Here is a 25,809-nt window from a genome sequence, read left to right as displayed (position 1 = left end):
CTGTTTATCCAACATTAATTCCTTTTGCATTTGCGCATGCACGCACACACGCACACACACACATGCGTGCGCATACATGCATGCATGCATGTACACATCTGAGGGTGTCACTCACACCATAAAAATTACAACCTTGTGTAACATGATATAATAATAATAACCCCATCTCATCTCATGACACAACTAGAAGAGTGCAGTGCAGATCCCCACCAGGCATATCTCCCCTTCTCTGGGGCTTGGACTTCGGGACAAGTCATCCCTTTTGTCGCCTACCAGGAAAAGGGAAAATATGGAGACACTGCCTGTGTATTTGACCACCCTTTTCTGGTGCTCAGACATAGGCGACAAACCAGCTGAGGGGTTAACACTTAGTTGCAGTGTAAAACAGGTTTTTCAGAGGTTCTGAGTCATCGCAACCACGAGAGGGCCTTGATCATACAGATTGAACAGGAAATATGGGAAAACAAAGTTTTTAATGTGCAGAGAGCAAGCTAAAAAAATCCATCTATCAATTATGCAAACTGCTTACCCTGCTCTCAGGGTTGCGGGGATCCTGGAGCCTATCCCAGTAGTCACTGGGTGGCAGGCAGGGAGACACCCTGGACAGGCTGCTAGGCCATCACAGGGCCAACAAACTATTATTATTGATACTATTAGCACTATTATTATTACTATTATTTTAACTCAAATTTTTTCTTTTTGTTTTGATTGATGCTGTTGTATGTGTATCTTTGTCTAAAAAAAAACTCAAATAAAAAATTGTTCGCGAAAAAATGTTAAAATGATAAATTCATAATCCATTTTTTTTTGGGGGGAGGGCAATACTTTTATTCTGCACCTTTCTGAAAGCTCTGTGGGTGTATTTTGTTTTTTTTATGATTTGTCTACATAAAAATGTTATCTATAGCACTTTTAAATAACTGTAATACTATTACCCAATTTCCAAGATGAAAAATCTACCTAATGAAAACGTTTTTCTTGTCAGTCTGGATGCGCAGCCGGAGGACCCTCACACGAAAGCAACCAAGTCTAATATGAACTTTCCAAAAAGAAAAGGTTTGCTATGCGACCATTTTAGTCTGATCCTAACCCTGTCTCTATTTACATAATATGATAAAACTTGGTAAAACGTTTACGCTCACGCATGTGGGACTCACATCTATGGTGACTCAGACTAGGCAGTAACAAAAATATGCAACACTTCCTGTTTTGACTGTATCCTAGAGGAAGTTGTTCCTTTAAAAATTTTGCATTTTTTTGGATTATAAAATTATTTGAATAATTTTTGATCATGTTGCTGCCTGATCTGAGTCAACCGTAGATGTGAGTCACGCATGCAGATGGTTGATTTAGATCGGGTAGCGACAGCGAACAGCATTGGTCAAGTGAGGTAAAGAGTGAATGAAGAGAGGGAGTGGCGATACGTTTTTCGAAGGTTTTGAATCACCGCAACCACAAGAGGGTCTTCATCATGCTGTCATAATTTAGACTGATAGGTCCAGTAGCTTGCGAGTTTAGCCACAGACAGATACACACACACGCGCACGATTAAACGCATAATCCCCTCCTGGCTATGGCGGTGATAACAAATAGACAGTAAAAGATTGATGGACTAGATGGAAGGAAATAATCATATTAATTTATTCTTATAAGTGACAACAATTTTGCATTTCTGTGTGACTGATTTTCTTTGATTGTAATTATTCACTATCTCACCAAAATTTGACCATAGAAATGGTTCAACACCATCATTAAAATTCAAATCCTGGAAATTTGAACTTGGGACAACCCCAAATCCATGTAAAACCTTTCCTATCCTGAAGTTTAAAGCATGGTGCTCAAAACCAATAAGAGCCTAAAATTGCCAGTTATTTTCAAAAACAGCAGTTCTTAACAGCATGTACACACAACCGAATCCTTAACGTTTTCTTTTAAGTAGATAGTGAGGATAGGTGTTTAAAATCTAATTTTTAGCATCCCAACATGCCAAAGTACATTAACTGGGCAAGCATGAGAGTTCTCATGTCAGAGCCAGCTCTGATTGTCGTGTGATAAGCCTGCTCAAGACAGAAGTTCGTTACAAGAGCAAGTACAACTACAGATTAGTCAGTCATTACCATGCTGTGTTTATTGTCATACAAAATAGAAATAAGTAAGCTAATAAAATATTTTAAGCCATTTGACCTAGTTGCCAATCAGTTTGGTTAACATCGGTTAAGAATAGATCTCAGGGTGTCCAGGTGGCATGGTGGTCTATTCCGTTACCTACCAGCACGGGGCTAGCCGGTTCGAGCCCTCATGTTGTCTCCGGCTTGGTTGGGTGTCCCTACAGACACAATTGATCTGTGGGTGGGAGACTGGATGTGGGTATGTGTCCTGGTCGCTGCACTAGCACCTCGGGGGAACTGGGGGAGTAGTATGATCCTCCCACGCACTACATCCCCCTGGTGAAACTCCTCACTGTCAGGTGAAAAGAAGTGACTGGCAACTCCACATGTGTCGGAGGAGGCATGTGGTAGGTAGTCTGTAGCCCTCCCCGGATCGGCAGAGGGGGTGGAGCAGCGACCAGGACGGCTCAGAGGAGTGGGGTAATTGGCCAAGTGCAGTTGGGGGAAGAAGAAAAAAAGATCTCAGTGACAGTCACAACAAGAAACAACTGATGGTTGAGGGAACATTTAAGCAGAGCTCCTCTGTGTGCAACTGTGAACAGAGGCACAGGCACTTTGTGAAGTCTATGTTCAGTTTGAGGTGCAAGAACAAAACGGTTAAACTGTCAATGAGGTGATGGACCTCAACTCAAGGCATGTGCAGCCAGCTGCGTAAACAGCTTGTCAAGAACTTTGAAAGGGATATGATAGTTTTTGGCTGCAGTAAACAATCCATCTTATTACACTAAAATACACTTTTACAAGTGAGTTTGTTCAAATACCATCTGCTGATTAGTGGGAGGAAAAACCCAATGCATGTCTTCACTCTATTTTCAAAAAACAAAGTGTGTGTGAAACATTTGTGTGTCTGTTGCAGGCAGTGAAGAACTCACACCTCAGCTTTTCACAATTTTTTAAGGACTAATTTACAAAACAACCTTGATTCTCTGTTATCATTTTCCACTGCGGGGTAGTTTCAAGTAGGTCTAACCATTCCAAATATCATGGTGTATCTATTTGAACCTGGAGTGAGCCTGACAGTTTTAGATTACTTGCAGAATAAATGTAGGCTCAATCCCAAACCACCCCTTACACAGTACTCAACTTGCTCCGCTTCTCCTTGTGTGTTCACAACATAGACTGTATTAAAAAGATGGTCATAAAAAAACAAAACAAACAAACAACAACAATAAAACAAAACTCTTGCCCAACCTACACTTAAGTGATTTAAAATGTTTTATAGCTATAATGTTGGCCTGGAGGAATGTGATAACTACAAGGAATTGCCACTGTAAATCAACCACTGATATAAAACTGTTTGCTTTAATTCTTGTCCTGCTTGATGAATCCAAACAAAACATCCTCCTGTTGACATGTTGTTGTCTTCCTCTCCATCATCTTCAGTATCTCTGCCAGGCAGTAGCCTGGAGGGAACCATGTGTTTGGTCCTGTCTCTGTGTGTGTGTGTGTGTGTGTGTGTGTGTGTGTGTGTGTGTGTGTGTGTGTGTGTGTGTGTGTGTGTGTGTGTGTGTGTGTGTGTGTGTGTCCACGACTAATGTTGCAAACTACTGGACCTATCAGCCTAAAGCGTTTTGTGCACAGTTATGAGTGTATGATGAAGAACCTCTCATGGTTGCGGTGATTCAAAACCTTTGAAAACAAAGCAAATCATTCACTGCTGATCTCAGCACTGGAGAACTACAGGAACACTGGATGACCCAAAAATAATTCACCTTATTCAAATCGCTGCCACAGGGCAGTGCCATAGTCTCCAATGTTAAAACTCCACTATAAAAATACAATTTCAAGAGCAGGATTAATCAGTCACAGCTGGCAATCATCTCAGTAGCCACAATAAAACATTTCCCATGGCTGAGCTATGTTTTCTTACCATTGTTATGACTGAAAGTGAGTCAGCAGAACAGCCATTCACCTTGATTCATTTTGTATCATGAAAACCACGATGGTTAAACACAACTGAAGTCTTTTAATAAGGGATTTGAAATTATGATGGCCTAATGTTTTTTGGGCCGGCATGGCTCAGGAGGTATAATGGGTCGTCCAGTCGGAAGGTTCCTAGTTCGATTCTCGGCTCCTTCAGAGAGTGTGTCCTTGAGCAAGACATTGAGCCCCTAACGGCTCTTGATGAGCAGGTTGGCGCCTTGCATGGCAGCCTCTGCCATCAGTGTATGAATGTGTGGGTGAATGGGTGAATGTGAGGCAAACACTGTGAAGTGCTTTGAGTGGTCAGTAGACTACAAAAGCGCTATATCAATGCAGTCCATTTACCATTTTACCATTTAATCTCTGTCATTTCATGTCAGACTTGGTGGCTTTTGTGCAAGGGTCCACCAAGGAGGCTGCGTATCCACAGACTGACGAGCAAAACATTTTTGTTAGGTAGATTTTTTAGCTTGAGTGCTGCATATTAACACCTTTTTTCCCCCCATACTTCCCATTCAATCAACCTGAGCACTGCAAAAGTGTGCATTTTAACTTCTGGAGTGATTCTGAATTGCTGGTTCATCTAGAATAGAGCAAGTATCATTTTTCTTGCTTAACAAGTTGCTATTAGTCTTATTCCAGCTGCTTGAGTATTAGTGCTTTTCTCTATAGATTTGCTGCTGGTTCCCAGCGGGAACTAGTGGGATCTTATTCTAGCTGTAGCTGTTTTTCACCTAGTGTGTCCTTAAATATTTCTTGTTGCCTAGCTGTTTTGACTTAGTTATTCTTTTAGCTTATAAATATATTCCTTGGTAACTTGCTGTTTGCAGTTTTAATAGTTTTGTTTGAGGTTTGATTGAGTTTTACATAAGTGACCAGTTTCTGGTCAATAGGCCTAGTTTCAGTTGACCTCTCTGGCCAATTGGGTGTTAAGTGGCCAGGGTGTGGCCTGCATTCCTGGCAGACAATTAGCAATCAGTGTTCTTTAAATCACTGCTGCTACTTGGAAGCGTCAGGCAAACGAGCCGAGGTCAAACAGGTCCAGGCTGAATGAAGGCTAGAGTGAACAAAGGCAAGCGCAACTTTTTCAAGCCAAGATTTCGTCAAGCAAGGACTTTTTTTTTTTTTTAAAGATCTGGTCAGTCATCTGTATTTTATGTACCTAGTATAGACTGTGTTTCCTTCTTATTCCTGTCCTTTCCTGGCAAAGACGTTGGGTCACTCCTAGATGCTGTGACCCTACCAATCTCACCTATTCTACTCTCTCCACTCACGTTGAGCAAGTGGTGATGGGAGGGCTCTGGAATTGCCAGTCTGCAGTGCCGAAAGCTGAGTTTATCTCAGGCTACGCATCCTTGCTCTCCCTCAACTTTCTTGCTCTGAGACCTGGATCATGCCAGAAAACACTACCACACCCGCAGCTCTGTCTGATGTGTACTCTTTTTCTCACACTCCCAGAGCTGGGAGGCGGGGTGGTGGTACTGACCTGCTAATTTCCCCAAAATGGAAATGCTCTCTTGTTTCCATTCCACAATTTTCTCTGCCCTCTTTTGAATTTCATGCTGTTACTGTCTCTTATCCAGTCAAACTCACCATTGTGGTTGTGTACCGCCCACCAAGCCCCCTTGGTGAGTTTCTGGAAGAGCTTGATACACTTGTCTTGCACTTCCCTGTTGATGACTCGGCACTTGTCCTTCTCAGTGACTTCAACATCCACACTGACAAGCTAGATGCTCTTCTCTCTTTCCTTTCTTCCTTTGACCTTCACCTCTCACCCTCCCCTACCCACAAGGCCAGCAACCAGCTGGACCTTATCTTTACTAGACAATGTCCTGTTTCCAATCTCTCTGACCACTATTTCATGTCCTACTCTCTCAGCCCCTTCCCCTACCCACATGGTTTCCACCTGTAGACACCGCCGCTCTCTCTCCGCCACTGATCTTTCTTCCTCTGTTACCTCTATCCTCCCTACACCTGAATCTTTCTCTCTCCTACCCCTGACACTGCTACTGATCTTCTCTGTACCCTCACCTCCAGGCCTGCATGTCCAACTCCACCTGCCTCTTGGCTGTCCAACTCGGTACATACTGACAGATGGAGCCTAAGAGTGGCAGAGCACAAATGGAGAAAAGGCAAACTCCCAAAGGACCTCTTCAACTTCCAATCTCTTCTTTCCACTTTCTCCCCCTCCCTTTCTGCTGCTAAAGCTGCATTTTTTCACTCTAAAATCCTAAGAAACTCTTTGAAACCTTCTCTACACTTCTTCAACCTCTTCTTCCCTTCTCCCTGATGAGTTCGCTAACTTCTTTGACAAGAAGGTAAACAACCTCAGAGCCTCCTTTTCTCACCACCCGGTTAGCGCTCCTTGCACTAGCCCACCCTCTGCACCCACCTTGCTCCTTTCTCCCCCGACGAGGTCCTCACCACATGCTCTCTTGACCCGGTCCCCTCCCCTCTTCTTCAGTCTATAGCACCTGAACTCCTTCCCTTTCTAACCCACCTCATCAACACCTCCCTCGATGCAGGATGCTTTCCATCTGCCTTCAAGACTGCTAGAGTCACCCTCCCCCTTCTCAAGAAACCATCACTTAACCCCTCTGACATCAAAAACTACAGACTGGTTTCCCTTTCTATCCAAAGTCTTGAACATGCTGTCTTTAACTAACTTTCTTTGTACCTCCTCCTGGACCCCAACCAGTCTGGGTTCAGCATGGGTCACTCGACAGAGACGGCCTTCCTTGCAGTGAGAGAATCGCTGCACTCTGTGAGAGCAAACTCTCTTTCCTCTGTCCTGATACTCCTGGACCTGTCAGCTACGTTCGACACCGTGAACCACCAGATCCTCCTCTCTACCCTTGAGGGGCTGGGCGTCACAGGCTCTGCACTCTCAATGTTTGCATCCTACCTGATGGGTCACTCCTACCAGGTGACATGGAGGGGATCTGTGTCGGAGCCTCACAGGTTCGGTTCTGGGTCCTCTTCTTTTCTCCCTGTACACGACATCCCTGGTTTCTGTCATTCGCTCGCATGACTTCTCTTGCCATTGTTATGCCGATGACACACAACTGATCTTGTCCTTTCTTCCCTCTGACACATAAGTAGAGACGCATTGGTGCGTGCTTGTCTGACCTCTCGGAGTGGATGACACACCACCTGAAGCTCAATCTGGACAAGACAGAGCTGATGTTCCTCTCGGGGAAAGGTTGCCCGCACTGAGACCTGGCCATCACCATGGTGATGCCAACTCAGACTGCAAGGAATCTGGGTGTGATGCTGGATGACCAACTGTTTGCTGCAAACGTTCCATCGGTTGCTTGCTCCTGCAAATTTCTCCTCTGTAACATCGGTAGGATTTGCCCATTCCTCACCGACAAGACGGAACAGATACTCATCCAGGCTCTGGTCATCTCCTGGCTGGACTACGGCAACTCCCTCCTTGCTGGTGGTCTGGCATCGGCCGTCAGACCTCTGGAGCTTGTTCAGAAAGATGTAGCTTGTCAGGTGTTCAACCGCCCCAAATTCTCCCACACAACTCCCCTTCTCATGTCCCTACACTGGCTCCCAGTAGCTGCTCGCACCCAGTTTAAGACTCTGGTGCTAGCCTACAGGGTAGTGAAAGGAACAGCTCCTTCCTATCTCCAGGCCATGGTCAAGCCCTACACCCCCACCCGACCACTTAGCTCTGCTGCCTCGGGATGCCTGGTTGCCCCGTTGCTCAGAGACCCCTGCTGCCAAACGACCCGGTCACGGCTCTTTTCTGTCCTGGCCCCACAGTGGAGGAATGAACTCCCCACTGATGTCAGGACAGCGGAGTCGTTGCCCATCTTTCGGCGCAGGTTGAAAACTCACCTCTTCAAGAACTACTACCCTGTTACTTGTTCTTAGCACTTATTGTATTCACTCATTTGGAAAAAAAAATCTCTTTCTTGTGCTTTTACTTTAGCAATGGTTTTGCTCTTAGATGCTTATTTAGAGAGAAGATGCACTCATGACCTCTGACTAGTAGTTCTCCTGATTTGCTATGTTAAATGTACTTACTGTAAGTCACTTAGTGTCGGCTAAATGACTGTAATAGCTTATTATGGCAGGAAAAACATTGGTTTGTCTATCCATGTGTGCATATAAAAGGGGTGGATTGTCGTCAAGTTCGAGCACCAGAGAAGGGGTGATGCCTCCACCTCATGAAGATCTTCGCTCTACTGAGTGTACTCCTCCAGTTTTCTTCTTCCTTGGTGTGTTTCATGCCTGCAGAGATGTGGTTACATATCACCCCCTTGCTCAGGGTGTGCCTGTGTGCCAGAGGAATGACATACTAACGTTATGGGGACCAGGTTTTTTTTTTACTTTTCTATATCGTGCCACTAATGGTAAAAAAAAAAAGTGCATTGGAAATATTTTTAAAAATGGCTTTTGAGCGTTTATAATCATCCTTGTCTGTGTTGGATAGCCCCAGTGAGGGCTCAGTTGTCACTGTTTAACGGATTGACCATACTGTCAATCCATTGGGTTTAAGGTGATTTAAACAATGTTTACAAACTAGGTAGCACCAACTGTCAGACAGTACCTTTAGTTTCTGACCCTTTCTGTTGATAATGTCACATGATCCTTACCCTTCCAGTTACGACAATGTAGTTTTTAGTGGGAAGACTCCATGGCGGAAAAACCATAACTGTTTCAGACTTTGTTCCTTTTACGCCTTCCATGTTTTTGTAGGCCTCAAAAGACTTACCCGAGTAGCAGGAGTTATAGATATTTGGATATTGAGGGTCAGGAACTTTCTCCCTTTTGCAGTTTCAAGGATTGTAAAAAGTAACCCAGGAGCAGGGTAAGACCCTTACCCACTGATCTCAAGTCTGTTAAGCTTTTTAAGGTAACAATAGATGTCCTTTTCATTGAAGTGCATCGTGAACTTGAAAGGCTTGAAATTGATGCTGGCGCCATTTATTTTCATTCATTTTGTATGATAGTTTTCCTTTCGAAAATGGCAACATAAACAGAGCCAATGTGTCTAGTCACATGGAGTCTGGTGCTCTACATGCATATATCAAATGAAAACATCCACAACTCCTTTAATAACCCATGGTCATTGCTGTCAGGATGTATTTACAGGGACGATTGAAAAAAAAAAACTAAATAGTGGATCTCTTTCAAGCCATTCGTAAATTCTGTCTCTGCAAAGAGTGCCAAATGATCACTCCCAGCCAGCTTTGGCCTACTCAAACTTTGGAAACTATACCAATTTTAATTTTTGGGCATTAAATAAATCTTGCAATCAAGCTGATTTTTATAGCGGAGGTGTGACTGACAGGGCACGCCTGTCCTTCCATGATCCCCTTTTCTAGTGTTCACTAGAATCAGTCTTTCATTTTCCAAGAATTTATAGACATGCAAGGAATTTGGTTTGGCACACTGTTCTCTCAGCGCACAAAAAAACTCAGACAAAAGTAAAAGAATGACAGAAAAATTTGAATGAATAGTAAACAAAATAAATGCATCCGAATAAAATTGTACATTTTAACCAAGTGTACTGTTCAAGTATAAACTACTGTATTGTACTGTGTCATAGTCTTTCAGGTTGGGGGGTATTGTGCAGGTGTTGGATGCTATCAGTGCATGAGTTGGGTTAGCAGTTATGCTGCAGTGCAACTGTTTGGGGGGGGAAAAGCTGCCCTTATACCTATTTATTTTTGTGTTGATGGTACTGCAGTGCTTTCTGGATGGGAAAGGTTGAAATACGTGGTGGCCAGGATGGTAGGTGTCATCAAACATTTTGTTTGCTCACTTCCTGGCCCTGATTGATGGTGAAGAGGTCATGGAGCGGGGATAGATTGCAATCGATGGTTTTCTCTGCAACCCCTTGATGGAAGATGACCAACTCAATGATGGAATTTCAAAACTGCACCATTATTGCCTAGGCAGATTGAGCTTTCTCGGCTGTCTCAGGAGTTACTCTTATGAGCCTATGTAATGATGTTGGACACCCACTTAAGGTCACATAGAGACTTTGGTGTTGTGAATTTATAGGGTTAGTAGGGGTGAGAGGCACCTCCTAAAATCCACTGTCATCGCCATTATCTTCAGAATATTAAGCTCCAGATTGTTATGGCTGCACCAGGACACCAGATATTCAACTTCCTGCCTGGATATTCACTCAAACATGAGAAGGTCAAAGCTGTGTTAAGCAATATTTCTGATATTAAGAGTGAATAAAATGACTCCCTGTAATGTGAAAGGGTTGCTAGTATTGAAGATGAGGCTGAGAATCAACACCCCAGCCTATGTCTAGGTTAGGCTGCAGACTTTAAGGGATTTTTTATAGTAACATGGAACAGTTCTGAGCACAGAAAGTAACCCTTCCAATCGCATTTCCATTAGCAAAGAGTTTAGTGTGGAAAGGTTCCAACCTATGCTCATTTCTGGATTTTTGGCCCCATAACCATGCCAAACATAGTTCTATCATGTGAGTGGGAGGGCTTAATGACATCAGTATCAAATGGTTGGCTTTATATTCAAGTCACATTCATTGATGTCACTGTGACATTATGCCTTTTTTTTTCTTTTGGATTTCCCTCCCCCTTTTTTCTCACCAATTGTACCCGGCCAATTACCCCACTCTTCCGAGCCATCCCAGTTGCTGCTCCACCCCCTCTGCTGATCCGGGAAGAGCTGCAGACACCACATACCTCCTCCAATACATGTGGAGTCACCAGCCGCTTCTTTTCACCTGATGGTGAGGAGTTTCACCAGGGGAATGTAGCGCATGGGAGGATCACACTATTCCCCCAAGTCCCCCCCCCCCAAACAAGTGTCCCGACAACCAGGACACATACCCACATCTGGCTTCCCACCCGCAGAAACGGCCAATTGTGTATGTAGGGACGCCCGACTGAGCCAGAGATAACATGGGGATTTGAACCAGCGATCCCCATGTTGGTATGCAGTGGAATAGACTGCTACGCTATCTGGACACCCCCCATTATGACATCCTGCACTGAGCCCACAGTGCAAACTGAAACTGCAACATGCATGCGTTTTTATTTTTCTATCAAAAAACAACACACAACAAAAATGTCTGAATCTGTATGATGGTCAGTGGAAGACATGCTGATGTTGATTGACACCTGATCCAACAGCAGTTGTCATCATTCTAGTTCTATGGAAATTCCAAGTCATGGTTTCAGCTTAAACACTAATAGAAAAACATATGGTATCCATGCACATGACCCCTGGCCTGCATAGCATAGCATAGCAAGCAGTGGTCTCATTACTGCCTCAGCATGATAATGGAAAAAATACTTCTCAAACCTGCATTGAGGTCATTGGTCAGTTGATGGTTGTCCATGGACTGGGGGAGTTCACTTGTAGTTGGTAATTTCCTGCAGGCCTCTCCATACTAATGAAGAGTCATTGGCTGAGAACTTAAATTCTCAGTTTATCTGAGAATCTTTGATTGGGAACTCTTATCCCTTTTTCCAGTATGTATTTTCTTGTCCCCACTCAGACCCACAGAGCTTCCTTATTTCCCCTCTAAAGCATGGCTTGTTATTTTTATACCTATCCCAGGTCCTGGTGGGAATGCAGCTGTCCCCACAAAAGCTTATGTAAAATGTCATGGATGACTATACTAATATAGTCATCCAGGCGTGTGACTGCATCCCTGAAAACACCCCAGTCAGTGCAGCCGAAGCAAGACTTTAGATCTGCTATGGCATTACTTGACCACCTTGTCACTGTACTGACAACAGGCTTAACAGATTTAATTCTCTGCCTGTAGATTGAAATAAGGGGAATTTGAATAAGGTGAACTGTGCAGTGTTCAAAGAATCCCGGCAAGATATCCACTTTTAATTGCAGTGTAGCAATAATTAAGGTCTCCCTTCTCAGGTGAGGTATGTGATATTCTGTCTGGATTTGGACAAATCCTGGCTACACTCATAGGTGGACTCAAAACTTGATGTTTTATTAATGAGTACAACTATCACATTAAAATTACTGAAATTTTCAACAATATGCACGAACACAGTTGCAATAAAAAAAATCACAGCTTGCAGGTGTTTGTTTTTTTGTTTTTTTTTACACTGCATTTCGCTGCTTTCCATAAGTTTTCAAACAGCAAAAGCCTGAGCACTAATGCAGCAGAGCAAGGCATTCACTGGAAGTCATAAAATAATTTACTAACTGCTTTCAGTGGAGGGAGTGGCGAGGGCATCCCACATTTGTGCGTTGTTTTTATACGCTTCCCCTTAATTGAGAGAATCCTCCACAGCTGTGAAAATCACTTCATATAGCGGGATAGCTGGTGGTGAAGTGGTAGTGGGAATGGCGTGGTTTGGGAAAGGACCAGAGTTTGTTCACCACAAGGAGAGGCAGACCACAGAGGAATAATAGCACGTGGAATGAGAGATCAGTGTTTCTTTTTTTAATGCAGTAATGATAAAATCATACCCTTCTTGTGAGTGAAAGCCTAACCTGGTGTGAATTTGTTTGTCACTCATGAAACAACATGTCATGAAAACAAATAGTTCACGTGCACATGGAGAGGTAGGACAAAGAGGGAAATATGAGGTTACTTTATTTGCTGGCCATGACATAGGCTGTGATGCATTTTACATAGTTGATAGTTTTCACTCTCAGCTATTCTCAGCCAAACTGATAATGTTTGCAGTGTTCCCCTGTTAGCTGCACCTTGGAAGTATCTAATTGACGCATGTCAATGGAAATCTGGGGGCTACATGTAATGCTGCATTCGGGGGATCCTCATTAAGTCATAAATTGGTAGATTTATCATATGACCTGAACACAATCTCTTTTTATGAGGTTGTGTTCAGGTGCTTATGTCTAGGTGCTTTCACTGCTCTAAGCTTGGGTGAACCAATCAATCACAATAGGTCCCTGGTTATAGAATGTGATGGTGAGAAAAGAGGTATTTTGAATTAATTACAAGGCAGTATCGTTGTATACACTAGCTATATGAATCAGTTCTGTAGGTACAGTACTCACTTTAGCTGCTCTCAAGCAAGCAAAAAAGATGGCGCCGTACTATGGCGACTCGCTACGACCTACTCGTTTTTTTACATCACATTGTTGTGTTGTGGTGTACTGTTTTTTTTGGGGGGGGGGTTCCTTTGTCCTTGTGTCCTTTGTGTTAAGGCAGAGAGAACCAGAGCACAAGAGTTTCATTGTATTCTACACATGCGAATAATGTTGAACTTGAGCTTGAAAACAGGACATTCTAATTTTTAGCTGCAGGTTTTTTTTTTAGTCCCCCTTTTTTTTTTAACTTCCACAGTTCCAGATGGCCATATTCCAAAAGTCGTAAACGCAGGTATCATTGATATAGCCTGAGTTTACTTGTATTTCCGACTAAGACAGCCATGTGGGTGCAACCGCCTCATGCTAAACTCAGAAATATGCAAGTTTATGACTTGGTGAGAAGCGTCCATATGCAACATCAGTCCATCTGTTAGATCCCTCTGTCAACCAAGCCTGTATGTTTGAGTCTGCTTGTTTATGTCGAGATATTTTGCATATCTGCAATGCAAGGTATCCTTGTGTTGTGGATTTGTTGTGAATTTATTCCATCAATTCAAAAAAAGCCATGTGACATGTATGATGTGACAGTATGTCCTTAAGCAACTAATCCCACGCTTTGTGCCACCCCTTGTAGGCCTACTACTGCTAATGCCTGTTCTAATGGCTCCGACGCCTCCTGGGTTGTGCACGGCCTTGAAGACACTCAGTAGCAATCTCAGCCATAGACGACGTTACACGGTGAGAAAATGGCAGGGTGCTAGTAAAGAGGTTTGAAATGAATTCTCTCAAATTTGCCTACAATCATGGGGCAGTGGGTATTATTGCATATTAGGGGTGGAGTTGTGACTGAAAGTTTAATTGTTATATTCCTCAAATAAGGTGAAAAATTCATGGATGAGAAAGTGAGCAATATTTTTCTCTTTTCCAAGAACTGGGACCTACTACTATTATGTGTTAATATATACACTGAAAAATACGATATGTTTTACCCATGTTTCTGTTAAAAGATTAATTAATTTTACTATCAAGAAAGGTATAAATTGCCATGATATGCAAGGGAACTGTTTAAAATAACTATTAAAATGTGAAAGAAATTGTTTCAGTGCCCATCAACATCTTCCTGTAGTCAGTACAATTGCCAACAAAGGCCATCATCCGTGTTTCAAAGACAAAACAGATTTATGAAAACTTTTTGGTGGTTCTAAGAGAATAATAAATGATCAAATTGGATGATTCCTTCAACTTCTAACTTTCAAATGTGTCTTTTCTATACCTTTCTCCTACTTTGCTCTGTGTGACAGAAGCATAACTTCCCCATCAACTACACCATCAGGGTCCACAATGAGGAAGTCTTCAAACTATCCAACATCAGCAGATTGGTAGGACTTTCCTTCTCCCCCCTTGGTTTGTCTTTCTCTCCATGTAGCAGTTTATCTGTCAAGATCATGTCTACCCCAAGCACCTATCAAATGGTAACACAAATTATGCATCACTGACCCTTTACACCAATGTGTAAAAGGGTTGCTCTGTGTCCAGCAACCCATGTAGACATCCAACCTCGAGATCAGGGTTGGACCTATGATTGTCCTGCAGGTCCTTCGGTGAAAAAGGCCCAACATGGGTCAAGTGATTAACCTCCTCCATAAATACTGCCGGTGACATCTGACCCTCTCCACCACCTCTTGTACTCTCTGCTGCTTAATGGCTGCTTGGAGTTGGTAATATTGCTGCATTTGAAAGGTTAAAGCCAGATTTACATTGCACATGGAACATCCACAGAGGATAGTCCACTCCCATTATTAGTAGGGTTGTTTTTTTTTTTTAGAGTTTTCATCAGAGCATTCATGAATATATAATAGACAAATTCTGCAGACGAGGTGGATTCAGCATTGAGCAAATAAAAAACACTAAGCGTTTTTTTTCTTGTTTTTGCCATTGAATACAACTAACTTTTTGTCCAACCAGTAGAATTAATTAATTAAGAATTCATTATTAATGAATTAAGATTTAATTAAGAATAAATTAATTCAGAAATATACTACTGACTGATATACTAAAAACTTGCTAATTATAGGGCTAGGACTTTAGATTTATATATATACACTACCGTTCAAAAGTTTGGGATCACCCAAACAATTTTGTGTTTTCCATGAAAAGTCACACTTATTCACCACCATATGTTGTGAAATGAATAGAAAATAGAGTCAAGACATTGACAAGGTTAGAAATAATGATTTGTATTTGAAATAAGATTTTTTTTACATCAAACTTTGCTTTCGTCAAAGAATCCTCCATTTGCAGCAATTACAGCATTGCAGACCTTTGGCATTCTAGCTGTTAATTTGTTGAGGTAATCTGGAGAAATTGCACCCCACGCTTCCAGAAGCAGCTCCCACAAGTTGGATTGGTTGGATGGGCACTTCTTGCGTACCATACGGTCAAGCTGCTCCCACAACAGCTCAATGGGGTTCAGATCTGGTGACTGCGCTGGCCACTCCATTACCGATAGAATACCAGCTGCCTGCTTCTGCTCTAAATAGTTCTTGCACAATTTGGAGGTGTGTTTAGGGGCATTGTCCTGTTGTAGGATGAAATTGGCTCCAATCAAGCGCTGTCCACTGGGTATGGCATGGCGTTGCAAAATGGAGTGATAGCCTTCCTTATTCAGAATCCCTTTTACCCTGTACAAATCTCCCACCTTACCAGCACCAAAGCAACCCCAGACCATCACATTACCTCCACCATGCTTAACAGATGGCGTCAGGCATTCTTCCAGCATCTTTTCATTTGTTCTGCGTCTCACAAACGTTCTTCTTTGTGATCCAAACACCTCAAACTTGGATTCATCCGTCCACAACACTTTTTTCCAGTCTTCCTCTGTCCAATGTCTGTGTTCTTTTGCCCATCTTAATCTTTTTCTTTTATTGGTCAGTCTCAGATATGGCTTTTTCTTTGCCACTCTGCCCTGAAGCCCAGAATCCCGCAGCCGCCTCTTCACTGTAGATGTTGACACTGGTGTTTTGCGGGTACTATTTAATGAAGATGCCAGTTGGGGACCTGTGAGGCGTCTGTTTCTCAAACTAGAGACTCTAATGTACTTATCTTCTTGCTCAGTTGTGCAACGCGGCCTCCCACTTCTTTTTCTACTCTGGTTAGAGCCTGTTTGTGCTGTCCTCTGAAGGGAGTAGTACACACCGGTGTAGGAAATCTTCAATGTCTTAGCAATTTCTCGCATGGAATAGCCTTCATTTCTAAGAACAAGAATAGACTGTTGAGTTTCAGATGAAAGTTCTCTTTTTCTGGCCATTTTGAGCGTTTAATTGACCCCACAAATGTGATGCTCCAGAAACTCAATCTGCTCAAAGGAAGGTCAGTTTTGTAGCTTCTGTAACGAGCTAAACTGTTTTCAGATGTGTGAACATGATTGCACAAGGGTTTTCTAATCATCAATTAACCTTCTGAGCCAATGAGCAAACACATTGTACCATTAGAACACTGGAGTGATAGTTGCTTGAAATGGGCCTCTATACACCTATGTAGATATTGCACCAAAAACCAGACATTTGCAGCTAGAATAGTCATTTACCACATTAGCAATGTATAGAGTGTATTTCTTTAAAGTTAAGACTAGTTTAAAGTTATCTTCATTGAAAAGTACAGGGCTTTTCCTTCAAAAATATGGACATTTCAATGTGATCCCAAACTTTTGAACGGTAGTGTATATATATATATATATATATATAATTTTTTTTTTTTTAAGGTTTTATTTCTTTTATTATTATTTTCCTTTTATGTCTGTTACTCTTTATGTGAATTACTTTGCTTAACGTACGGGCCCCCATCCATAAGCTCTGCTGAGCTTCATTTGGGTGCCCCTTTTCACACCATTTTGTGTATTATATACTATGTATAAATTGTATTTTTCATATTTGTGTGAAATAGAGTTGATTAATTGATTGATTGGAAAAATCTGGATTTAGATAGTATTGTGACGTGGCCAAATAATGGACTCCTCAGCCAACCTTTCAGAGTTAACCAACAAGCTTTTAATGACCGTAAGACAAGCCAGTGATAACAGACACAAGTTTGTATTGTTCTCACCTTCCCCCTTTTCTTGGCCACGGAACCGACCTTACCTACTTGCCTACTCTTAACACTCATGGTGGGAAATAGCATGCTGTCCAATACAACTTTTCTAATAACGTCCCCATTACCTTCCACAACATCCCTGCTATCTGTAACAAATATGCCCGTTTTTAACATGTTCAATATCCTACAATATAACACAAAACATTAACACTCTTCAGCTGCATTATGGGTAATATGCAAATGACCCCCTGACTTCCAGCAGGAACACTCCAATAGAATTTGCCACACTGCCCCCTTCCTTGAAAGACCAAGATTTGGCCTAACACAAATCCCATGTGGATGGGTCCATCCACCATGAGGGTTTCATCCACCGAGCACCTCTCCCATCCCGAGCTGCTTCTTGTGGCAGGCTACTGATGGATGATGGGGGCAGCTCTATATCCGCTGGGTCCTGGCCCCCACCCTTGACGTCACCACTGTCTCTGTTCCTGCCAGGGATGGCAGCTCTGTAAACCCAGGGTCCCCACCCCCTCCCCGGCCCAAAACAAGGTCCTCTGGTGGTAGCTCCTTGCTGACATCGAGGGAGGTTGGCTCTGATCCAGCAGTGTCCTTACCCCCTCCCTGGACCCCGGTAGTCTGGTCTACAGAGGAAGAGGGGTCTGGCACCCCACCTCCTCCCACCGCACTTTCAGTCCCGGCTTGGTCGCTGTCCCGGCTGAAGTAAGGTGCGAGGCGATCTTGGTGAAGGATGACTATCCGAGGGTGGCTGTGCAGCTTCACTCTGTAGGTAACCTCTGGGATCTTCTTCAGGACGAGGCAGGGCCCCTCCCAGTTGCTGTCTAGCTTTGGGGACCATCCCTTCTTTCGCCGTGGGTTATACACCCATACGTTGTCCCCCTGCTGGTACTCTTTGTAGTGGCAACGTACATCATAGGCTCTCTTCTGCCTTTCCCCTGCAGAAGCCATATTCTCTCGAGCCAGCTGATGAGTTGCCTCCATCTGATCCTGTAGTGTGTCTACATAGTCCTGGCCTGGTGGCCCTTCCACTGATGGGTTTGGCGGCTTGCCAAAGATCAGATCCGTAGCTCCCGACCAAACATTAGTGGAGCTGGGGTGCACCCAGTAGACTCCTGAGTGGCCGACTGGTATGCCATGAGTACCAGCGGCAGATGGTGCTCCCAATCCCTTTGATGCCTCGCCATGAGCATGGCCAGTTGTGTGACCAAGGTCCAATTGAACAGCTCAACCAGGCCATCACTTTGAGGATGCAGGGGAGTGGTCCTGGTCTTTCGCACCCCAAGGCGCCGACACACCTCCCCAAACACCTGGGATTCAAAATTGTGCCCCTGGTCACTATGCAACTCCTCTGGCACCCCAAACCGGGTAAACATCCCCTCGGTGAGGCAGTCTACCACTGTGGCTGTAGATTGGTCAGGGATGGCATAGGCCTCGGCCACTTCGTGAAATAATCCATCACTGTGAGGATGTAGCAATTACCATCCTCTGTCACAGGGAATGGCCCAACCACATCCACTCCAACTCTTTCCATGGGCGCCCCCACCCTGTATTGCGGGGGGGCGTGGGATTGCCCAGCCGGCCCCTTCTTTGCATTGCAGGTGTTGCAGTTATGGCAGAACCGCTCCACGTCTAACCGGCACGTCCCCCAGTAGAATCTTTCCTGCAGCCGCCGCAGAGTTTAGGTAATGCTGAAGTGTCCCACTCCAGGCAGGGGGGCCATGACCTGTGTGTAACACTTGCTGCTGTAGTGCGCTGGGAAGAACTAGTTGCCAGGTACTGCCTCCCCTCCTTGGCTCTTCCCACACCCGATAGAGGCACCCCTCATGAAGCATGAGTGAGTTCCACTGTCCCAGCAATGCCTTGGTGGTGAGGGAGTGGGGACCTGCCATCTCTCTACTTGGGGCCTCTTTATGGGCTAGCCAGCGTATCACGCGTCCCAGGTGTCTATCCCGACGTTGGAGTTCCCCTATCTTGGTTGGTGACATCTCCTCCAGCGGCGCACTTGGGACCACAAGTGCCCGCACTGTGACATGATCTCCTCATTGCTGTTCTTGAGTCTCCAACCGGCTACAATGGCGGCAGACCTGGTCAGAACAGGGGCGTCTGGAGAGAGCATCAGCATTGTTGTGTCGGCTGCCTCTTCGATGCTCCGTGGTGAAGGTAAATCCCTGCAAGGCTTCAATCAATCTGGCTACCTGCCAGATGGTTCTTTGAAGCTAAGCAGCCAATGGAGCGATGCATGGTCCGTCCTCATTAGTTAGTCATTTCCATACAGGTAAGGCTTAAAATGCTTTATGGCCTGTACCACTGTCAGGAGTTCTCTCCGAGTCACACAGTAGTTCCTTTCTTCCTTGCTCAAGGCTCTGCTGTAATAGGCCACCACTCTTTCCCCTTCCCCACTGGGCTGCGACAGGACTGGTCCCACACCTACATCACTGGCGTCAGTGTCAAGTATGAATGGCCGCTGCCTGTCTGAGAGGGCTAGCACTGGTGCTTGGGTCAAGGCTTTCCGGAGTATCTGAAAGGAGCTCTCACATGCTTCAGTCCAGTGGAACCGTTGTCCCTTCTTGGTGAGCTGGTGGAGCGGACGGGCTTTGCCTGCAAAGGCATGCATGAACCGACAGTAGTACGATGCCAGTCCCAGAAAACTCCTCACCTCCTTTCCTGAGGTGGATGTTGGCCAATCCCAGTGACCTTGTTTGTCTGTGGATACACCTCCAGGCCCCACCACATGTCCAAGAAACCTTGTCTCCCGCTGCAATAGATTGCATTTTCTTGGATTCAGTCGCAGGTTGGCTGCCTTGATGCGTTCAAGCACCAGTTGGAGGTTGGAGAGGGCCTCTGTAAATGTAGCTCCATGCACCAGGAGGTCGTCCAGGTACACCATGCAGGCAGAGCAAGGGATGGGGCCAAGGACATGATCCATGAGGCGTTCAAATGTGGCCGGGCTATTATATAAGCCAAGTGGCATGACTGTGAACTGCCAGAGTCCTCAGCCAATGGTGAAGGCAGTCTTTGCACGGGATTCTGGGGCCATCTCCACCTGCCAGTACCCACTTCCTAGATCCAGGGAGCTGAACCATTGGGAACCTGCCAGGGCCTCGTCGATGCGAGGAAGTGGGTATGAGTCTTTCCGGGTCAGGTTGTTGAGTCGCCGATAGTCCATACAGATTCGGAAGGAACCATCCTTCTTGGTAACCAGCATGGCACGGGACGCCCACAGGCTATCTGAGGGTTCAGTGATGCCCGCAGCTGCCATCTCCTGGATCTTTGCCTCTGCCTCTTGAAACTTCATCAGAGGGAGACGGCGAGCTCTCTGGCGGACTGGGTCCGCATTACCAGTGTCAATGTGGTGCTGTACAAAATCGGTGCGGCCATACTCCAGATCACTCAAAGCGAAGAGGTGTCTGTTCTCTATAAGCAGGTTCTGTACCTGCTCCCCCTCTTCTTGGCTCAACCCCTTCATGCACTTTTGGGACAGTTCTTCCAGTGCAGAGGTGGTGATGTACCTTCCCATGGCCCTGAAGCCAAGCACAAGATTCGTGGTCCACCTGCATTGCCCTCCGGATTGTTGTGTACATTAATGGCATTCAGCACTTGGTTGCCCACCTCCAGCTGTGGTCCGGCCACCCGTTACACCGCACCAATGGCTCTCAAAGCATCCAGTCCAAGGATACAGCCCTCTCGTATGTTTGCTAGCCAAAATTCTTGCTGTGCTTCCATTTCTCCCATCTTAAGGTCAGTTTACTTCTTCCCTCCATTCTAGCACACTGACTGTAACTATAACTGACTGTAACTGTCAGTGTAACTGTCTCCATCTTTACTTCCGTCGGCATCCACTGTACTTCTTCTCCCAGGACCCCTAGTCTCACCAAGCTGATGGGTGGACCCGGTGTCGACCAGGGCAATACAGGTGTTGCCATTCAGCTGACAGGAGACATGGAGGCTGAAGCCAGCACCAAGCCATCCAATGACTCTGGGACTGTTACTCAGGGGGGAGGTTGTATGGGCCGGCCAGTCCCTTGGTCTTTTCTCGATTCAGAAGTGGCAGCTACTTGGGTGACAGGCCTCCATACTCGTTGGTAGAAGTGTCTTTTTGTCTTCTGACACTCCGGTCTTTGGTGCCCTGGTTTCCCGCAGCCCCAGCACAGAAATGGCTCTGCTCTTCGTGCTGCCAGGACGGATGTGCATGGCTCCTCCTCACTTTCCTGTAGTGCCCGCACGTGATTTTGCAGTGTTTGGGCCGCTCCTTTTTCCGCCATGATGGCCTCCACCTCCTCTGCCATTGAAGAGGTACCTCCTCAGTGCCTCTTTAATGGTGAGTGGCTTGGCAAGCCGCACCTGTTGCCTGAGGTGAGGTGGCTGTAGAACCCGTAGGAAGAAGTCCGGGGCCAGGCATTGGATGGCAGATGGGAGCATATCAGAATATGCATGGCTCACCAGGCGTTGAATATCATCCACCAGGGTACCCAACTTCTCCTGGCCGTGTCTCTGTCTTGAATGGAGTTGATCCCGGAGGATGATCAGTGATTGGGTGCTGCTAAACCGACGACCCAGGGCAGTGGTTAGTGCCCCCAGTGATATCTCTCCAGCCACCAGGTCTAGGAGCACCTACCTTGCTTCTCCCTCCAGGGCTGCTGCTAGGTTGACTACTTGCTGGTTTTCTGTTCTTCTCATCACCCTAGCAATCAGGTTGAACTGAACAAGGAATCCCTCCCAGCTGGAGCTCCCGTCGTGTCAAGCTTGTTGCTGGTGTTTCCCGCTGGTGGCACACTGTCCGATTGTGCCCAACTTGCTTCTGATGGCCGCCGCTGGTGACTCTCTCCCCACGGATCATGTCCAGCTTGCTTCTGTTGGCTTCCCCATGACTTGAAGGGCTGGCTGTCTTTCGTCACACGGTCGGGGCAGGACGCGGCAGGGTTCTTCATTGGGCTTACTCTGAAAGAGAAGAAATTTTCCATTTCCTCGGGACTCCGCCCCTCGGACACTGCCCAGCGTGTCTACTGCACTCAAGAGTGGGCACAGGTCTCCCCCTTCCTTAGGCCGCACTGCGCTGCTCCCATCTGGCAGAGAGAGCAGACCTCTGATCTCCTCTTCGAGAGCAGCGATTTCCATACGCCCACCGGCCAACTTTCGGTTACGCTCTTCGGCCAACGTTTGCTGCCTAGAGAAGTCCATCCCACTTCTGACACCAATGTGACGTGGTCAAATAATGGATTCCTCAGCCAACCTTTCAGAGTTAACCAGCAAGCTTTTAATGACCGTAAGACAAGCCAGTGATAACAGACACAAGTTTGTACTGGTCTCAGCTTCCCCCTTTTCTTGGCCACAGAACCGACCCTACCTACTTGCCTACTCTTTACACTCATGGTGGGAAATAGCATGCTGTCCGATACAACTTTTCTAATAACGTCCCCATTACCTTCCACAACATCCCTGCTATCTGTAACAAATATGCCCGTTTTTAACATGTTCAATATCTCTGTGAATGTTCTCATTCATCCAGGTCATGGTTATCCAAAGGAGTTGAGTCAAATGCAACTGGACTTGGTATATATCCATGAAGACGTTTCGCCTCTCATCCAAGAGGCTTCCTCAATCCGTGCCTTTCTGACTAGACCAAGCTAGTCTGACTGGCTGGTGATGAGACTCAGAATTTATCCTCTAGGAGTCGTTGTCAGAGCTATTGATATACGTGGCTCTTTGTGATCCGATGTTTACCAACGCTTGTCGCTAACAGAGCCATAGATATGAGTGGCTCTTTTGTGTACCGATGTTATGGCCGCGCCCGTCGTTATCGGAGCTATTGATATGCGTGGCTCTCATGTGCTCTGGTGTCCAGCCGGGCCCTATTGATTTGCATTTGTTTAGCAGCTACAGTCGTTGGGTGTGTTCATTATGCAGTGGTCATGAGAGTCGTTGGAGCCGTTACTGACCGACTTTGTTCTTGGAGGCTAGGCTTCTTGAGTCTCCTGGGTAGAGATGAAAGGACGGCATTGTAAGTGGGAGATAGGTGGTGTCACAGACCTCCTCCTCTGTTGAGGGATGGTTTTTCCAGTTTCGCATAGATGGCTTCCTTTACCCCTCTTTTAAATCATCTATCTTCTCTGTCCAAAATGTGTATGTTGCTGTCCTCAAAGGAGTGTGTCTTAGATAGACTGCTGAGTCTTGTCCTGAGGAGTTTGGCCTTATGTGTTGGGCCATCCGTTTGCGTAGTGGTTGTTTGGTTTCTCCTATGTATAGGTCAGTGCAATCCTCATTGCATTGTACAGCATACACCAGATTGCTTTTTTGGGTGTGTGGTACACGGTCTTTGGGATGAACCAGTCTTTGTCGGAGTGTGTTGCTGGGTTTGAAGTATACCGGGATGCGGTGTTTGTTGAAAATTCTCCTGAGTTTCTCGGAGACCCCAGAAACATACGGGATGACTGTGCTATTCCTTCTGTTCCTTTTCTCCTCGTCGCTCACCTGGTTGGTCTTTTTGGAATGTGTTGCAGTTTTCACAAAGGTCCAATTGGGTTAGCCGCAGGTTTTTAAAGCTCCCCTCAGGTGTTTGTGTTCTTCTCGTTGGGCCTGAGTGCTGCTGGGCACATTGTCGGCTCTGTGTTGCAAAGTTGTGATGACGCTCGGTTTGTGTTCCAGCGGGTGGTGTGAGTCGAAAAGTAGATATTGGTCTGTGTGTGTAGGTTTCCTCCGCATTGGGGTTTACAGGAAACCTACACACACAGACCAATATTTACTTTAGGCACGAACTGAGGAAGCCTCTTGGGTGAGAGGCGAAACGTCTTCACAGATATATACCAAGTCCAGTTGCACTTGATTCAACTCCTTTGGATGTTCAATATCCTACAATATAACACAAAACATTAACACTCTTCAGCTGCATTGTGGGTAATACGCAAATGAACCCCCTGACTTCCAGCAGGAACACTCCAATAAAATTCGCCACAGTATATTACAGTTAACAAAGACAGTTATGAATAACAAAAGTCCTAAGTTTAATGAATATGAATTAATTAAATAATTTAAAAAGTACAAAAAACCAAGAAAATTGGCGGGGGGCTGTAAGCATATAAAATACAAGGTTTTTTTGTTAGAAGTAGCTTGTGGCACACGAACCATGGGGAGGAGTGGGGGGTTAGATGGCAACTATGTCACTCAGGGTCAATGAGGATGTAAAGTTAGTTTACATGTTGCAGAAGAGGTTGCCAGACTTGCATTTGGCAATTGAGCCATTCAGAGTGTAGCATATGTGCTCTAAGGCAATAAAATGTAAGCTGTCCCTCATCCACATGGAAAGGGGTGGGGGGGTAGAAGATGTCCATCTCAGTAGTATTACTTGACATGCCAGCAATGTGAGAAATGCCACGAAATTAAGAATAAATTTGGGCTTTTCTATCATGCTGTGTACAATGCCAAAAATTGATGTTATGGGTTTTGGTTCAAACTCGAGTTTTAGGATTACTGAGAGAGTATGGAATATCTCACTCCAATAGTTATGAAGAGAGGGACAAGACCAAAACGTGTATCAAGGAGGCTGGAGTTGACTTGCATTTTTCACCGATAGGGTCTACATCTGAATAGATTTTGTGTAGTCTCAGCTTGGTCCAATAGGATCTGTGAATCAGTTGGCACTGAATCACTTGTGATTTACACATACTGAGGAAGAGTGCACACCATTCAGAATCATCTCCCAGTCATCGCCACTGATTTCTTCCCCCAAGTCTTCTTGCCAACATGATTTTATCACCGGCTGTGGGCTGATTTGGAAAGAATGGATATGTAGCTAGACCTTTGTAATAATTTCCTTGATGAAAGGAAGAGGTTCAATAGAAAAACTAGGTGTAGTTGGGGGAGAGGATGGAAAGTGTGTATTCAGACCCTTGCCAAAGATGCACACTTACAGATATCTAGGGGAAAAAAGTTTTTTTCGGTACAGAAAACTTCCCAACAAGTTGTTCAAGTAGCCAATAGGATAGTTAAGCGGGGAGTATAAAAGAGCAGAGAATGAGCTAGGAGTGTATGACATTGATTCTAACTGTAACCATTCTGGGGGTGAATTAAGATCTTTTTGAGAGATCCAGAACTGCGTTTTCCAGAAATTGGTTGCCTAGTAATATTGGAAAGTAACATTGAAAGTTTGGTAGAGCCATGCCTCCAAGGGATTTAGGTTGTTGCAAGATTTGTTTGCGAAGTGGTAGCGGCTTATTGGTCCAAATGAACTTATTAATGAGACCATCCAGTTTGATTAATGTGAACAGTTTGATTTTTGTTAGATTCATTTTATATTCTGAAATGGCACCAAATTTCTCCAAGAGGGTTAAGAGTATGGGACAGAAAACTCTGAGTCCAATGAATAAAGAAGTAAAGCATCAGCGTAAAGAGAGATCTGCTGTTCTGTTCTGCATCTGAGCACTCCTGATATCTGAGGATCAAAGTGTAGTGCAATAGCAAGGGGTCTATTGCGAGTGCAAATGAAAGAGGGCTCAATGGACATCCTTATCTCAAAGATCTTTAAAAGGAGATGTAGTCTGAGTAGTTGTTATTGGTCTGAGCTGATGCTTGAGGTGAGGAATAG

At 45.0% G+C, this 25,809-nt stretch overlaps 1 protein-coding gene across 1 annotated transcript in view; it reads left to right on the top strand.

Annotated features, from left to right (window-relative positions):
* il34 (interleukin 34) overlaps positions 1–25,809 on the top strand; it is a 147,277-nt gene that overhangs the window by 92,786 nt on the left and 28,682 nt on the right. The window contains exons 3-4 of the mRNA XM_056282022.1: positions 13,759–13,862; positions 14,426–14,503. Coding sequence (XP_056137997.1) covers positions 13,759–13,862; positions 14,426–14,503 — 182 coding nt within the window. The remainder of the gene's footprint in view (positions 1–13,758; positions 13,863–14,425; positions 14,504–25,809) is intronic.

This window comes from Lampris incognitus, chromosome 6 (genome assembly GCF_029633865.1).
Source record: "Lampris incognitus isolate fLamInc1 chromosome 6, fLamInc1.hap2, whole genome shotgun sequence".
Taxonomy (NCBI): domain Eukaryota; kingdom Metazoa; phylum Chordata; class Actinopteri; order Lampriformes; family Lampridae; genus Lampris; species Lampris incognitus.
This window is presented reverse-complemented; position numbering and strand designations above follow the sequence as displayed.